The sequence below is a fragment of the Cyprinodon tularosa genome, unplaced genomic scaffold (genome assembly GCF_016077235.1).
Source record: "Cyprinodon tularosa strain WSP-4 unplaced genomic scaffold, ASM1607723v1 ctg37, whole genome shotgun sequence".
In the NCBI taxonomy this organism is placed as follows: domain Eukaryota; kingdom Metazoa; phylum Chordata; class Actinopteri; order Cyprinodontiformes; family Cyprinodontidae; genus Cyprinodon; species Cyprinodon tularosa.
The window spans coordinates 749,065-767,067 of record NW_024039085.1 but is presented as its reverse complement, the minus strand read 5'-3'; the positions used below and the strand labels follow the sequence as shown (position 1 = coordinate 767,067).

General features: G+C 38.5%; 1 protein-coding gene across 4 annotated transcripts in view; it reads left to right on the top strand.

The window, feature by feature from the left end:
* slit1a (slit homolog 1a (Drosophila)) overlaps positions 1-18,003 on the top strand; it is a 113,426-nt gene that overhangs the window by 59,842 nt on the left and 35,581 nt on the right. For all 4 annotated transcript variants that reach the window (XM_038296482.1, XM_038296480.1, XM_038296481.1 and 1 more), the window contains exons 5-9: positions 940-1,011; positions 3,959-4,030; positions 5,027-5,098; positions 5,822-5,985; positions 15,432-15,579. In XM_038296482.1, coding sequence (XP_038152410.1) covers positions 940-1,011; positions 3,959-4,030; positions 5,027-5,098; positions 5,822-5,985; positions 15,432-15,579 — 528 coding nt within the window. The remainder of the gene's footprint in view (positions 1-939; positions 1,012-3,958; positions 4,031-5,026; positions 5,099-5,821; positions 5,986-15,431; positions 15,580-18,003) is intronic.

Genomic DNA, 18,003 nt, shown 5'->3' with positions numbered 1-18,003 from the left:
TCCTTTCACTTTCCTTTTGTTTGCTTTCTGTCTAAAAGTACTCCTAATTATTTCCAAATTATGAATTTGCTGACCTTAAACAGATGGAAAAACACAACTGAACTTGAAGACATTGTGGTTCAGTGTCCTAAAGAGTCCTCCACAGACCCCCCCTCCACAGACCACTGCTCTCTTGTCTCTGTTTAGTCTGTGATCAGGCAGAAATCAAGCCTCAAGGTACAGCCAGGTCAAACAGATCATAGCATGTAGGAACATTAAATAATAATACCACCATTTAATAACCTTTTCCAAAATGGACAATGCTTTGCAAGCAGATACTGCACTTCTTCGTTATAGTCTCCGTGGGGTGGAAAATCTTCCACATAACTTTTAGTATGGTGTTCTGTCAGTTACCGTAAGCATACCTGATCAGACCAGTATACCTATACCCATTTATCCCTTTAGTTAATACATTTAGTTTATCTCTAGTTTTGTACGAAAAAAAAAAAATCTTTAAGCTACCTCAACTGGTATGTATCCCTTTAGTCATGTACAAAAAAACAATTTAATTACTTACTTTTTGGTGTTTTTTGAAGCATATGGCGATCTGACCTTAAATTTATTTGTTTTGTTCTTGACTAAAGGGATACACGCCCGTTGAGGTAGTTAAAAGTCTATTTTTCGTACAAAACTAATGGGATAAACGCAAATGTGACGTCTTGCGCATGCATATTGAATATGGGTATGCTGATCTGACAGAACAACAGCACTGATGAGTAACTTAAAAGAAGGAAGGATCCTAAGTGTAGTTTCTTCAAGTGTCTGCTTAAAAACTCCAACAGGGAAATATTTACATAACAAGTTGTAAAAACATTAAAATCTCATCCAGTAAGACCACAGGAACCACATGAAACACACCTATAATTTAGGGCTATAATATACCTGCTTTCTTCTTCACAGCGATCTGAGTGAGAACTTCATCCAATCCATTCCGAGAAAAGCGTTCAGAGGAGCAACGGACATCAAAAACCTGTGAGTATTGACCTCTTTTGCATAGAGATATTTAGTACCAATCATTGCAATAGATTCAGTCATTTTGAATACAAAAAAGCACATTTCTGGTAGTTTTAAAAGTTAAATTGAGCTTTTTCTAATGTGTTTTATGCAACAACATACAAAGCAGATCTGCATATAAAGGCACAGTAATTATCTGCCACATTTCTGACATCCATTCAGGTATTAACAGTTGCTTTTTTAGTCGGTTTTACCAAAAATAATTTCTGGTTGCTCAAATTCATTAGAATGATGTATATGTGCCGGACAGAAAAATTTCCCTCTTTTAGAGATTGTTCGCAAAATAGATCAATCAATCAATCAATCAATCAATCAATCAATCAATCAATCAATCAATCAATCAATCAATCAATCAATTAATGTGTATATATCTAGTACAAAGGATGCTTTCCTAAAATGAATGTCTTTAATCTGATTGTATTGGAAAACTAATCTGAGTTTTCATGGCCTCTTTTCACTAAGCTCATATTAGTGCAAGACCTGCTTTGTTTGTAAGGAATGACAGTCCATTATCAGTATCAGCCAGTTATTTTATAACTTTTTATGTTCCTATTGTTCTGGGTTTAAATCAGTTTTTCTCTTTGGGAGGTCCACATTTCTCCCCCTTATATTTTGTCTTTCTTTAGACTCGTCCCAATTTATCTTAGAAAGAATTTTTAATGTTTGTCTTGAAATATATGCTTAATTATTCCTCTGACTTATTAGAAACTTACAAAGCTATGCCATCAAAAATGAACTTTCTCAGTTTGTTTACTGGTATGGTGATTCTAGCGTATGTAAAACTCTGACTTTTAGCACACTAATAAAAACATTGTCATTATTGCAGTATTTAGATAATAGAAATAGTTTTCATAATTCTAGCTGACATAAATCAGGTTACCGGTATATGACTTTCTATACAGTGTAAATGAATATCTGGTTTGAACTCTATCCGATCAATTATCTTAAAGGTCCTAGATCACGCATTTCAAGCCTTCCAAAGTCAACTAGATCCATATAAATGATAAAATCCTGCCTTTAACACTACAAATTATTGATCTTGATCTTTTTTTAAATGTGGTTTTTACTTTGGAACAAATTTCTCTCCACATAAAATAATAACAGTAAAAAGTAAGTAGAACCATATCTCAGTTCGGTTGAAGGCCAGTGAGTAAAATAAATGTTAAGAGAGGTTTAAAAAAAATTGACAATGAAGGCACCTATGGAATGTATGAAGGTAATAGATTCTATCTTCTGCTTTGAGCTGGGAACAACCAGGAGTAACAGGTCAGCAGACCTGAAAGATAAATTTTGGGTTTAATGTCAGAGAAGTCGAGTCGGCCCAGATTTTTTTAAGACAAAGGTATTTTAAAATAAAATCTAAAATATGCTGGGACCCAATGAAGAGAAGCCAAATCTGGAGTGTAATGCTCCCTTTTAAGTGTCCCTGATTGTAACCAGCACACGTTGCAGACGAGCGAGTGAGAACTGGCTGATTCCGAAATAAAGGAATTATGGTATTCCAATCACTATGGAATAAAAGAATGGATTACTGTTTCCAATCATAGACTTGACAAGATAGCTTTTGCCATTTTCTTAAATGATAACAACTGGAAATCAATGTGACTCTAGCTGAACTGTCAAGTTTAAGATCCTTGTTGAACTAGGGTTAGAATAAAAATAGGCCCTCAAAGATTAAATATCCTAAAGACACAACAAAAAAGGTTTAATGGACCATGCATTGCATCGCCTTAAAGGCACATAGTTTAGCAATCATTAGCATAGCATTGAAAGATGCCATGTTTTTTGAAAATAGACCCTAGAGCAGGGGTGTCAAACTCAATTTCTAAAGTACCCTGCTATTTTTTTTAGATACATTCCTGATTCTATACACCTGAATAAAATGGCCTAATTACCTTCTCAGCATACTATTGGGTTCTGCAGAAATTCTTCTGATAATCTACATATTCAATTAAGGTGTGATGAAGCAGAGAAAGGTTCTGTAAAGGTTGCAGGGTATCAGGCCACTTTTGGCAACTGGGCTCTTCTGTAGAAAGTCAAACAAATATTCAAGCTCTCTCAGTCAAAAAAAAAAAAAAAAAATCTCCCAATTTGGACACTGGTTTAAAAAAACAGTCGCTATCAGTTTATATAGATAAGGTGCACTATCTCAAGTTCAAGGAAAAAAGTTTGCACTCTCCCTGACATCATTGCTTGCTGATTGAAAAAAGTTGGTGTGTTATCCACTCTGCATGAATAGCTTGATCCAGGTGGGTGCTTCCTTGAGAGGGCAGGTGATCACTCCCACTCTAAAATAGGGATGGACATTAGTTTTTCCTGGACAGCAAGGTGCTGCTGTTTTTGAGAGCAGAAATTTACTAAGTATCACATAAGCAAAATAACATGTTGGCCATGATTTTGATTAAAGAAAATAATTTTAACATAGTTAAAAGCTCAAATAGCCCTGCATTACCCTGCATGAACTAGATATTTGGAGTTCCTAACATGAGAGATGTAATTACTGAAATATGTGCTCTCCATATTCAATCGAAGCATGTTAAAATTGTCTCTGGTCAGCCTAATTGCCTTTCATGAAAGTAAAAGACTGGTTACTTGTGTGTGCATCCATATTCAATGGACCACTCACTACCTTCCCAAAGACGGCTTGTATAGAACCTGATTTACATCTTCAAAAGGCTTAATGCACAATCACACTCGCACACGGGGAGTAATGACTTCCATTGATGTGAACATTCACTCAGTAACGTCCACATTTGTTTCTCCAGGGAACCACATGAGCTGAGATGACTAAACCTGTATCGATTAACCATAGTGTATTAGAGCACTACTTACTGTATCAGTGATTACAACTACTCTTCAGGGAGACAGAAAGATTGTTTGACTCTGCTGTGTGTCTCCGCCACAGGCAACTGGATAAAAACCACATCAGCTGCATTGAGGATGGAGCCTTCAGAGCTCTCAGGGGTCTGGAAGTACTGTAAGTACCTGATCTGATGTTATTTGCCCAGCTTTAAACTGCCTCATCCCATTGAAGCACTTAGTTGAATGAAGACATCTTTGTGTCCTGCTAATTACTTTGACTAATACATATGGCACAGACCTTGAATAATATTTCAAAATACCCCCTGCGGGTTTTATAAAGGGGGTTTGCTGCATTTAGCTCCATTAAGTCACAGCTGACAGCAGGGTTCCTCTCCATCACATTAACACCCAGTAACCCACCCACTACCCCACCTCCAGCTACAGACCATCAAGCCCTGAGCATGCCATCTGACAAGGGGGCTCTTCCTATCAGACGGCATGCTCAGGGCTTGATGGTCTGTCTCTTTCCACTCTCTAGTTATCCACCTTCCTTTACACAAAATATAATTACAAGCCTCTGTTGGAGATCTTTTAAAACAATGTGGATGAACGGCTTATGGAGTGGGACAAAGGCGCTTTGACAGCTTTGTTATTCTGACGTTGAGAGGCTGCCATGTAGGATTAAGGCAGAAGTAGAAGAAAAGAATAAATATAACAAGCTGCATGAATGGATAATTTGCAGCAATGATAGCACTTCGATGGTGTAAAGGGTCAAAGAGGGTTGTTTAGATAGATTTGTGTTGTGGCGAGGAGAACAACGGATGTTGACAGGGAGAACGGGTTGAAAAATGGTGAAGAGTTTTTAGGCAGATCGAAATGATCTGATTCTCTCTCTGCAGCTGATCCCCCAGGTCTCATGGAAATGTGTGTGCATGTTACCTTTATAATGATAGCGATCAGGCTTGTAAAGAGTGTGCAAATTTGCATGCATGGCTGCATAGGCGTGTGGGAGGTGCAAGGGCTTTCCCATCTGTGTGAAATGAGGTGGTATACTCCCAAGGGGCCACAGAGAGACAAAAAGGGAGAAGAAATAGATCTAATGAGATGTAAAAGAGAAAGGTGGTCTTAACGCAAATGAAGATTGAACCGTTTTGCTCCTCTCTTTTCACAGGACACTGAACAACAACAACATTAGCAGCATCCCCGTCTCCAGCTTCAACCACATGCCCAAACTGCGAACTTTGTAAGTCACAAACCTCCCACTTGAGTGAGCATCTTTTTCAGGAAATATTCAAACTATAATTACAATCTACACGTATACATGCAGACAAAGAGGAGAAAATCAGAATGTAATCTCAGTGGGGGTTAACAGCTCTGTCATTCCAAGCAGTCCTCTCAGCCAAAACCACTGAACAGCACAGAATAATGAGTTTAGCAAAGCCAGCAGCTGGTATGTGATCCATGTCAAGACAAAAATGGCCTGTATGGACACAAATAGGTTATTGTGTGCTGCACTTACCAGATCTGAAATTATGCTCAAATTAAAACAATTATTCCTGCTGACACGCTGAACCGTGACTCTTCTGCCCTTGTGGTGACACTGCGGTCAACTTCACTCCCAGTGGGGTAACGTTTGAGTTTTTTTTGTTTCTGCGTGCACCATGTCTACGTGCACGTGGGTTCACAAGTTAGCCTACATACACCACCCCGCAGCAGCAATAGTTATTATGGAGAGGCACTGTTTTGCAAAAATGCAGTGTTTGGAGCTCTGGATTTAGAAATGTCCTTTTTTTTTTAGAATGGACTATTTATAATTGTCTTGTAGCATATCATTAAGTGTGTTTGTCGAACAGTGATCCGAGGTAATGTATTAAGGAATAGAAAAGACATTTTATCCTTTTTTCTCATCCACTGCCCTTAATATAAAATAACTGATCATAATCTTTGTTCTCTTGCTCTGTTCCAGCCGTCTTCACTCCAACAACCTAAACTGTGATTGTCATCTGGCCTGGCTGTCACAGTGGCTCAGACAGAGGCCTACGATCGGTCTTTTCACCCAGTGTGCTTCGCCTGCAGAGCTCAGAGGACTAAATGTGGCAGAGGTCCAGAAACATGAGTTCACCTGCTCAGGTAAGATGCATAAATTTGATATTCAAGCTATCATTCAACAGAAAAAATTGACATATTTTGTGATTAACCAACACAAAACATATATGATGGTAAAAAATAGAGAAAAATACAAAAAAATTAGCAATTTTGTCAGCATCCTTTAATACCCCTAAATAAAATCCAGCCTAACCAAATGCCTTTAGATTTTTAAGCAGAATCTATCTGTATATGATTTCAGCATATATACATATATAAGAAGCATCAGAAAGAACACGGAACAAACTTCAGAGGTCTGGGATAAAGTGAGGTATACAGCAGGGTCAGTTTATAAAACAATATTTAAAATTCTGATAATCTCACGGAGCACTGAACAGCTCTACATCCTCAACCGGGAAGCATCTGTGAACCAACTAGAGACCTACTAGAGTATATATCATGATATATTTCTTCATTTTAGTCAATACGATATTATTCCCATATCAATATAAGCAATTTAAAAGCCAAAGAAAGGTTGACAAGAAAGCTTACAACAGAATCCTAGACACACTTCTCATGTTATTTTTAAATTTATTTCAATATTTCCATTTTAACTACTCTTTTGGAGCTACACGCTTATGAGATCAAATTAACATTAAACCAGGTGATTATCTCTCCTTCCTCACTTTTCTTAGCTCATGGCTTCTTGCCTCTCTCTGTTTCTTTGTTATTGCCTCCTTTATTTATTCATGATTGACTGTAATAAGTTCAAGAAGACAAAACCTGAAAAACAATGTTCACAAATCAATATAAGTTAGCAAACAATTGAAAACTCATAACTAGATATGAAAATACAGACGAAAGGTCCCCAACTAATTCCCAGTCGAACTTTTGATCAACCATTCATTGACACTGTAAGCAGTGTTACAATGAAGCATCCAGTTAAACCCCCCCCCCCCCCCCCCCCCCCCCGCCACCCCCCCCCCCCCCCCACAACCCCAACCAACACACACACATGGATGGTTGGATGCCACCCCTTCCAGAAAATCTGGTAAAGGATGTAAAATATTTAAGGCTAAGATGGAGGCGCCCAATGACCCTAAACATTCAACCATAGCCACAATTATCTATTTAACTAGATCAAAGCATTTTTAGCTCAGTCAAATATGTAGATAATTGGATCCAATATCACATCTGTGGCAAGGCTTGGAAATTGCTGATCACAGATGTTGTCCAGTCTTACTTAATTTGGCCCTTTTTTAAGACACCATTTATAATTTTATTTCGTTTTCAATGCTTTTGATGATGTCGTCCCATTAAACTAAATATAAGTATGTGGCTGTGAAGTGACACAAAAGGTTTAAAGAGATATAAATACTTTGAGTTGATGTTGTTTTCTTTCTTAAATTGAAGGTAATGGAAGTTTCTTTACCTCTAATGCAACTCATGGGTTCTTCAGTTTTCATGACAAAACAGCATCTAAAAATAACATCTGTTCTCTATTTACTCCTCTATCATGTGTTTTTTATGTCAGTGTGTATTCACCTGGCAGCCACCTGACAACCGCTCAGCACCAGGACAGCCTCCCAGCCTTCTGCTAGCCAAGGCTTATGTATCCCACTGAGCTGGCAGCGGTGTTAGGAAAATGCCCACACAGCTGGAGCCCAGGCTGCCCACCCTCACAGCAGAGCTCCACTTACTGGTTCTCATTTTTTTTTCTGGCCTATCACAAATATTATTAAGATGATCCCTTTGTGATTTATGTGGCTCCGTAGTCTATTTTCTTTCATGCAAAGAGATCATGTGCAAGTAGAGACACTGTGATGTATCTGTTTTATCATATCTGGACAACAGAAAAACACCATGAGAGCCTCCACTCCCCTCAAGGCTTTCTCATTCGTAACACCAGCTGCAAGGGGTGTTTGTGTCTACGTGGGTGTGTGGTTGCGGGCCAGTGTACCTCTGAGTCTGTGTGTTCCTTTTCTCTCTGGATTGTGATTTTTACGCAGCCATACGGCGTGACAACACAGATCATTAACTATTCATCATCCAGGGAAAGAGACTCAAAGCGTGGGAGTGTAACCCCAGCACATAGAAAAGTTGAAGCATGGAAATTGGTTTATGTTGCGACACAGATAGAGAAACTGCTGTTTTTACATAATGGTCAGCTGCATTACACAAACGTGCAGGTGTTAGTTCACCTAAGATGATGACTTCTTCTACCTTTATCAGTCACATTTAGAAAAAGTATACAATTCTATACAATGTATATCTACATAGAAGTGCAACATTGTGCATATTTGAAATAAAATGCTCAGGCAAACACATTCTTTATTTTATTTTATTTTTTTTTTTTGTTGTTTTTTAATTGTGACCAGAAGTTGTTCTCCCATAAAAGGATTCATTAGAGACACTTTATATTTTTGCAACAGTATGTGCTTGTGCACTTATTTAGCCAAAGCTGTGACCAGTCAAGGCCACCTGCGTGGGATTTGGGGCAGGGTGGCGCCGTATAACAGGAAAAGAAGAAAATGAGGCAGAGGAGAGGCATGAGGTTGTGGAGTGGAAACGGGGGTTTACTGTTTTATTCAGTAATATGAAATAAATGATGAAATCCTCCCTAAGTCCAAGCAACATGCAAATTGCCTTGTCTTTGCTGGAGAGCAACTTTTAAATTCACACTGACAGTAAGGAGCCATGTCTCACTTAGGGAAAATCCTATAACTTGATCATTAAAGTCTGTATTCTTTAAAATACAGTTAAAATCTTTTGCACCAAAGCTTAAATCTTGTGTGGAGTGCATTAAACTGATTTTGGAAGATTCAGAAGAGGAAATTCACTTTTTTTGTTTGTATTCCAGCCATTCTTTCTTCCATAAAATTTTTCTATGAGCATATTTATATATCAGCACTTAAAACAGTTTATTGTAAACACTTCCTTTCACAGACGTTTGTACTACAGTGGGACACTGCATACATGGCGGTAAAAAATTGAGCTTTTTGCAGATGTGTCCAGCAAACGTCTGCTTTGTGTCTTCATCAAACCCAGCATGATAAATATCACCCGCCCATAACTATCACCACAGTCATTACTGTTGGAGGACACAAAGAGGTTTTGAGAATTTTTGAAACAATTTTGTATTATATTTCAAACTCGTAGTATGTTATTGTGAGTTTTCAATCTGTGTGCATCAGTCCCTGCTAGGTTTGGACATAATATTAGGTACAGCTTGGCGAAAGCATAAAACATGTTGTAAAACAGTGAGGTGGCAATAGCCCCCTCCCCCCTCAGTCTAGCATATGAACTTGCATACATCCAAAGTCAAATGAGGGAGAGCTTTTAACATAACATTCACATACTTACCTTGCTTCTTCAGATTCCTTTCTTTAATTAGAATGGGAGAAGACTAGCAGCAACACAGGGGCATCTCTGCCCCTGGGGGTCAGTTCTACTTTGCAACCTGCTAAGGTTGCTGGTGTACTGTTTAAATCTTCTTGCCACTTCAAAAATCTACGCACAGTTGGTCAGTGGTGGGTGCGTATTTTCATCCCCTGCAGATTTTAGCATTATTCTAAATCTCATAGTGGCTGTGGGAGCAGATTTTTCAAAGTACTAATTTAAACTAAGAATTTGCATTCCAGGAAATTTAAATGTTCTCTGCTGAATTAATCTATTTCAGCTATGCAGTCCACCAGAGAACAAATTCCCAGGTTAAGAAACCAGTTCAAGATAATCTGAGCTTTGTGATATGATAACTTATCATGCTGAAAGTAGCTATTAGAAGATGGATTCACTGAAGTCATAGACATATTCAGCAGCAACACTCAGGTACTGCGAACTGCAGAGAGGATCATCAAGCTCCTTTTCCCTCCATGAAAGAAATTTCCTCCCAGCGCTGCATGTCCCGAGCCCAAAACATCATCAACGACCCCTCACAGCCCCACCATGGACTGTTCTCCCTGCTGCCCTCTAGAAAGAGGCTTAGCAGCTTTTTCCCCACCGCCATCAGGCAGCAGAATGTTGAAAAAAAAACTGAAAAAGAAAAAAAAAGTGAAAAAAGCTGAATGTAAAAAAAGCCCCCAAAAACTCTAAATGATGTCACAGTCTCTGCAACAAACTGACCATATCATTTCTCCCAATGTTTACGTTTATCACTCCTGCACAAAAATAGAAAAGTCATGAGAGCTGTACATAAGGAAATTAAATTTTTTATACACTCTATGTATAGAAAATGACAATAAAGTTTGTCTAAGTCTGATGTAGGCTGTGGTGTTTAAACAACATGCTCAGTTGGTACTAAAAGACCCGAAGTCTTATGAGAAAATGTTCCTCGCACCATTACGCCACATCTGCCCAAACTGTTGATGTAAGCCAGGATGGATCCATGCCCTCATGTTTTTTTTATCCCCATTTCTGATTAAATCTACATCTCCAGCTGAATAAAGACTTATTAGACCACCAGACAATAAGTTTTTTGTTTCTCATCCAATTTCTCTTAAATAGAGTAAAATGTAGCCTCAGTTTCCCGTTCTTGGATCAGTTCTTCATGGTTCCTCCTTGGCTGCTCCTGGTATGGTATTTTGCTACAGTCAAGCTTTAACGTCTGACATGTGCTTTATGACACGATCATTTGCGAACCTTTGGTTTAACCAAATAGTAATCTGAGCTGTTGTTGTCATTCTGATGTCCATTCCAATCTGACCTCTGACATCAGCAGGGTTTTTTCATCCTCAAACAGTGCTTCCTGGATATTTTCTCTTTTTTGAACTTAAAGGATGGTTGTGTTTGAAAAACCCAGCAGATCATCACTCTCTTTAAAACTCATACAAACCTCTGTGACTCTAAGTTTATGCTATGTTTAAAGTCTTTCATATCCCCTTTCTTCCTTATTTTGATGGTCCGATTAAGCTTTAGCAAGCTGTTTCCATTGTGTCAAGATCCCTGAAGGCTTTGATGCCACCATATGGTTTGTTAGTTTGTTGTTCTTTTTTAACGGGTTCATCTAGCAAACTGGCTACTAAAAGGTAATAACATTTGTGGGAGGTAATTACAGTAGAAAAATAATTTATTATTTCAAAACTAGGACTCTCTACAGAACCTTCAATATTCACCAGTAAAAAGTAACCAAAAAACAAGAAGTCCCTCATATTACCTTAAAGTTATATGACAGAAAATTTATTGCTGTTGCTCGAAGCGAATAATAGAAGAAATAAAAATATTACGTTTAAATTGGGCAGTTGATAATAAATCATATCAAGGCTCTTCTAAAGGAAATAAAGAAGAAATGACCCGTTAAAAAAGGTGCAATGAAACAGATGGCAGGTAGCAAGTGATGGTGTTGGGATATGATGAGCAAATGAGGCGGAGTGGGTTAAATATATAGACCTCTAGCAAATGGATGAAAGGTGAAAAGGTGCTCTAAGAGAGATATGGGAAATCAGGGTGTTAAACGGAGTGAGAAAGAAAATGATGAAAAGAAAACCCTGATGAAAAAATGACTGATTAATACTAAAGAAAATGGGTCATGAGGAGAGAGGAAAGAATGAAATAGAATTGTGAAAATAGAGGTGGAGTGAACATGAAACAGCCTCAGCTCGGTATACCTGTCAGTGAGCTGTCATTGTTAAGGCTGCTCCGGCTGTGCTCTGCACTCTCCCTGATCCCAGACCTGTCAGATATGCCATGTTAGATAAGAAATGAGTTTTTCTCTGCCCGACACCAGATCCTAGATCTGTCAAACCTTTGCCGTCGTAGATCAGGCACCCTTAGATCACATCTTCCTTTGTTGATTGGCACTCTAGATGCTGATTTCCACCTGATTCCTTTGCTCTGTTGTGGTAGGATTTACCTAAAAGATGATGTCTGATTGTCAACTTTGTTAACAATGTTGTCCAATAGCATGAGAAAGTACTTTCTAAGCAGCCTTTGATTGTTTCATAGATTCTGTTTGGAAAGTTTTGCAATAATTCATATTTCATCAGCTTTACACCTCTGAATCCAAACACCCTTATTCCTTTTGTCCTCATCAACATTTTATTAGCTTAAGATCAGAAATAGATAGAAGCTGATCAAACATTTATGGTCTGAAAGTTATGATGTGGTGTAAATGAGGCCATTTAAAAGTCTGTTTTACTTATTATATGGGGTTAGAATATTATAGTCATATTCAGTACACTAACAAGAGAAAATGCTGCACCATAAGTGGAGTCGGTGGTTTCTTCACCTCACCGCTGACATTCCTGCAGCTTTTTGAACAGGTAGCTGGAGACAGTATGATAAGCTGTGTGCTCTGTATGCAAATGAAAAAGTTGAAGTGTTTTTGAACAAATGGGAGTAAGGTGATGGGGGTTGTGAAAAAAGCTGAATGTGCAGAATGGCACCAGTTCCTTTAGGAACAGACAGACTCTACAAAAAGATTTTTAAAAGAGATCAATGGATATTATTGGGAAGCCTTAGCTTGTCACTCCAACTTCACCCTCCTTTGATATTCAACCTAGTTTCTTTCCCATTGGTTTTGTGCGAAATCAGCACTTTTACAGTAAAGAATATTTCTTTTACTTCTGTCAATGTGAGATAGTAGTTTAAATTTACATTTGCATATTTGCAGTTCAGCTGAAAAGAGAGAAAAATGTTTTGGACAAGAAGATGTGAAGCTTGAAAAGAAAACAGTTTCTGTTACTATAACAATTAATCTTGTTCTGTTGGTCTAACTATTATTGTTCTAGTATTAACTTAACTGACTGCTATGAAGGTGATGGGAGGACTGAAAAGCTCTCCCTTCAGTCCATCTATGAGCAGTCTTCACTCAGGCAGGCATAGAGAGTACTGCTGGACCCGTCCTACGTCATTTATAAGGAATATGAGGTCTTGCCTTAACCCTAACCCTGGCCCAATTCCAATGTTTTTCACCTCCAAAAATAAACTTAAATTGTACCACTTCTATATGTGCTTCTAAATTGGATGCATATCCATCAGTTTAATTTTTTTTTTTGTCCCACAATAGGGAAATTCTAGTGTTTACAGCAGCAAAAAGATGATAGAAAAAATTGTCACACAAATGTGGACCTTAGTAAAATATATAAGACTAACATACTAGTGAAGAGTTAAAAGATGAACAATAAAATACTGTACTGTAAAGTGTTTTAACAATATAAAACTGTGTACCTGGTGAAAAAATTAACTAATATTCAGCTATGGACATTTTTACAGTAATGGATATTTGAAAAATAGCAAAAATGCAAAATGACAGTAGAATGTTATTTAACTGACTAAGATAGAAACTCTACAAAATCAGCATGAAAGTAACAACTTATTGAGGTTGTTGGGAACAGTGGTGGTTCTAAAGTCCAGCAGCTGCTGGGAGGAAGGATCTGTGATAACGCTCCCTGGTGCATTTAGGGTGCAGCAGTCTGTCACTGAAGAAGCTCTCCAGTTCTGCAACAGCTTCATCTTCCAGGATTCAACAACTCTTTCATTCAAACTCCTCTCCAGCAGTCACTACTCCACAAAAAAACACATTTTTAATAGCTCTGCTCTCTTTTTCTTACAGTGGGGCAGAGGTTTTTTAGTCAGCAACTTATTATGCAAGTTTATGTCTGTAATTTTCATCATAGGTACACTTCAACTATGACTGACAAAATTAGAAAAAAAAAACGGCTTGGTGTGAAGAAATCAACCATGCAGGAATGGTAAGAAAATGGAAGACATACAAGACCATTGATAATTTCCCTTGATCATGGGCTCCATGCAAGATCTCATCCCAAAGGGGTCAAATGCTCATCAGAACAGTGGGCAAAAATCCCATAACTACACAAAGGGACCTGATCAATGACCTGCAGAGAGCTGTAACCAAAGTAAAAAAGGCTGCCATTAGTGACACTATGCTGAGAGGGACCCTGCAGTGGGATCCTGCAGTCAGCCTGTCCTTCTGCTTCAGCCAGTACAGTCAAGGTTTGTCTGAAGTTTGCCAGACAGTGTATGGATGACAGTAAAGTATGGGCATGGAAACATCATGGTTTAGTGTTGTTTTCCTGACTGCTCTGTGTTAAAGGAAGATTAACACCAAACCTCCTTCCATCAGTGAAAACAGTGAAGATATAATGAGGCTGAGTCTTCATGAAACTGTCAACTGTCTCAAACACATTGCTCAGACAATAAAGAAATGGTTCCATAAAAGGCATTTCCAGGTTCTGGAATGGCTTAGCCAGAATACAGACCTCAACCCCATAGAAAACGTTTAGAGGGAGTTGAAAGTCCATGTTGACCAGTGACAGCACCAAAACATCACTGCTCTAGAGGAGATCTGCATGGAGGAATTGGTCAAAATATCAGCTACAGTGTGAAAAGACCTGGTGAAGTTTCATCTCTTCATTGCCGACTAAGGTTGTACTACAGGGTATTGAGTTGTACTTTTGTTATTGACTAAATACTTTTCTTTCTACATAAATAACAAATAAACAAATAAATCTTTTTTTTCTTTTGTCTCCCATAATTAAAGAGTACCTATGATGGAAATTACAGACCTGTCTCATCTTTCTAAATGGGATAACTTGCACAATCAGTGACTGACTTAATACTGTGTTGCCAAAAATGTCTTTCTTTGTCTTGTAATGATGTGATCTTAATCTTGTCAGCTACTGTTGTTCAACAACTTATGATACACAAAGATGCCAACATCTGTTATTACTTCCACAAACTATGTCTACACTCTCCTGCTGCAAATACAAGTTGTGTTGGGGAGGTGAATCGTTCAGACAGGACTCTGATTGTGGCTGCGTTTAAGTAGTGGTCTGAACAATCATGCAAAGAAAACCATGTTTAAGCTTAACAAAATCAGAACTAAACATCCAGATCCTGAGTGTGAAAAAAATGCACATGCACAGCCCTGTACCAGCTCCAGAGAGGGAATGCCCATTAAACAATTGTGAGAGCATGCAAGAGTCCATTTCTTCTTGTTCACGCTCTATTTAAAAGTTGCTGTTTGCAACGCTCATACAAGCTTACTTTCCAAAAGAAGATTCCACTTTGTCCGACTCACCACTGGTAAGTGGAAATGGTGATGAGCAAATTGGACGGCCGTACATAAACATATCACCAGAATGTCACCCTACATAATTGTTTTTTTTTCCTGCCACTCCTCAATAAAAAGCCCAAATCTTTGAGTGCTTGACTACTGGTGTTCATGTAAAGAGACTCTCTTGTCTAACCTTGGAATTGTTTAGACTGCAGTTATTAGGTGTATCTTACGGGGGCTGTACACAAAGACATCCCACATTTTTAGGAATTCTTTTCTGTAAGCCATGTATATCTTTGCTGTCATGTGATATATGACAGCAAAGCCTGCACTATCTCCAACCTGAACATAAAATGGAACCATTTTTCCTTTGTACTTCTATGACAATGTAAAACAATGAACTTCTGTAAGAATGTTTTAGTACTGTTTGACCTCACTTCTTTTAAACCTAATTTTCCCTACGTTTTTATCTCTGCAGGGCATCAGGAGTCTTCCAGCCCGCAGCCATGCAGTTCTGGTGGAGGATCCTGCCCTGCCATGTGCACCTGCAGTAACAACATAGTGGACTGCAGGGGGAAAGGTCTAACTGCTATTCCAGCCAATCTGCCAGACAGCATGTCAGAAATGTAAGTGAAGTGTACACATGCACGGGATATGTTTGAGCTCACTGGAATTAATTAGTTCCATTTTTCAGACTTTGTGTACTTGACAACTTGTCTTTTTTGAGGAAAGAAAAGTTTGTAATCATGATAATCTGAACTGATTTTTTTTATTCTAAGCATGTTTCCCAGGACATCAGTTTCATGTTTGGAGAAAGATATTCACTTAGAAACCTTAGACTGAAATCAAATCTTCTTATCAGCGTGGGATGCTGTAAACTTCACAAAACCCCCCTCGCTAACATCGCGCCTTCAGTTTATCAGTCCACCAACATCTGCCTTAGCATTAACTGTTCACGGCCCACATGCTGTAGAGTAATTCCCAGGAATGCATGGCTAAACTTTTCAAATAAGTCATTTTACTCCCTCTATCAGAGATTTCATGCCAGTGGCTATCTGGAAGTCTTCCACAACACTGTGATTTATGTCCAAAGTGAAAAATCTGAGGTATTCGAAAAAATCTAGCCAGCATGTTGCATGTTCTTCTGAGGGGCAGTTTCTAGGTCTCTTCATCCCCATGAGGGTGTGTTTATAAATACTCAGCTTGTGTGAAAGTCACAGATCCCATGTTCCCCAATAACCCTGACCCATTTCTACTGCACTGGTGCACTAAATATGATCATTTAGAGCAAATATTCACAGCTCTGTTTGTGCCCATCATATAGACTAACGACCTATGCCATGCCACTATATAGAAAGTTAGGTTATATAAAGGTATTCAAAGCGCCTGCCTTTTGACTCACTGCAATTAAACAAGACTGATATCTGCCCTTATATGTTCACAAGCCACAAAAATACCAGAAATGCATTTTTTCCCATGTTTTTTTGGTCTCCGTAACAGAAATATAACTTAGTTATACATTTCAAGCACAAACTGTAATTGTTTTTTTTGGGTGCTTCTGAGTGACAGACCAAGGCGAACTGTAGCGGTGGAGCAGAAAAATAAAACTGCATCACCCTGAACACAAAGTGTTCCCAGTGAAACATTGTGGTGGATGCATTGCCCTGAGGGAATGTTTCCTTCAGCAGGGAAAGAGAGGCTGGTTAGAGTTGATGGGAAGCTACGCAAAGGACAATCCTGGATTGAATTTTTGTTTTAGAGGCTATAAGATACTTAAGAACGCTTAGACTTTTGATGCACAAAGCTGGTTGAGAAAAACCACAGATTTTTATTTGTAAAAAAAAAAAAGGAAAAGAAAATAAGTTTTTCTCCTTTACATTAATGCTTTTGCAAGACGCTGTATATCAGTGTTTTCTATGGGAATTGTGATCAGTGAGCATAACTAATGGATAAACAGGGAGACAGTTGAAAGATGAATATCCCATGCATGCATTTTATTGACAGTAGATCCTCTGCACAGCGGATGAGCACTGACATTTTTAAACTTTCCGTACCCTCCACATGTAATTGATGCTTAAATCTGCCCTGCTTATAAACCTTTCAGTGTCCTGATTTATCGTTTACAAGACAAGCACTCATATCATTTGCAGTCCTTCTACCCTGCCCGTCAGATCCTTTAGAGCCTCAAATCCCACGATACTTTTTACCTTACTCTTTTTCTTTTTCAAGATTTTTACCATCCCACCAAATCACTGTGGGCACATTTTATGGAGCTATATTAAGAGTGGAAATAAATTAAAATAGAAAGTGTTAGGTTGGGCAGGGGGGTCGGTTCAGTAAGCAGCAGGTTTGATCTGTGCTTGAAGTTCATTATAAAATCAGCTTCAGTAACAGGCTGGCAGGTTGCTGCATATCAACGCTGCCCCAATGCCTTGTTAATGAGCTACTCACAAAATCGCATACAAACAAAAGACGCATGCATGCTGCTCTCATTATGTATAAATCTGGGAATTCACAACCCCCCACCCCCTTTTCCTCCACCCTAATGAGTGCTGCGTTTATGGATGTGGGGTTTCGAGCTGTTCTTTGTATTCTTTTTCTCGTGAAATGAGATCTGGTTAGCCTAAACACCACCGCAGCGGATTATTATGCATCATAGTCTCTGTTTGCACTGACAAGCCCTGCCATAAAACTTTCCCCCCTGCCTTTTATCTGCACTGCTGTGGTCCTTCATTCATTTCTGACTCCTGCACACACCAGTTGAACACCCAGAGGCGTAATGGGTTTCCCTATAATGAAAACGCTGCTCAGATCCTGATGAAAAGGATGAAGAAAACTGATTGGATTGACACAAACACCAACTCACAAGCAGACACACATGTTCAGGCTGACGAATGGGATAGAAACCATTGATTTTTCTTTCTCCAGGAGAATTGTTTTTTTGTTTTTTGTTTTTTTTTACCTTTACTAAATGGAAAAGGTTACTTCTTTATGGATTGCAAAGATTAAGTTGCTTGCTTACATCGATCTGCAAAGAGCAACAATGGGAA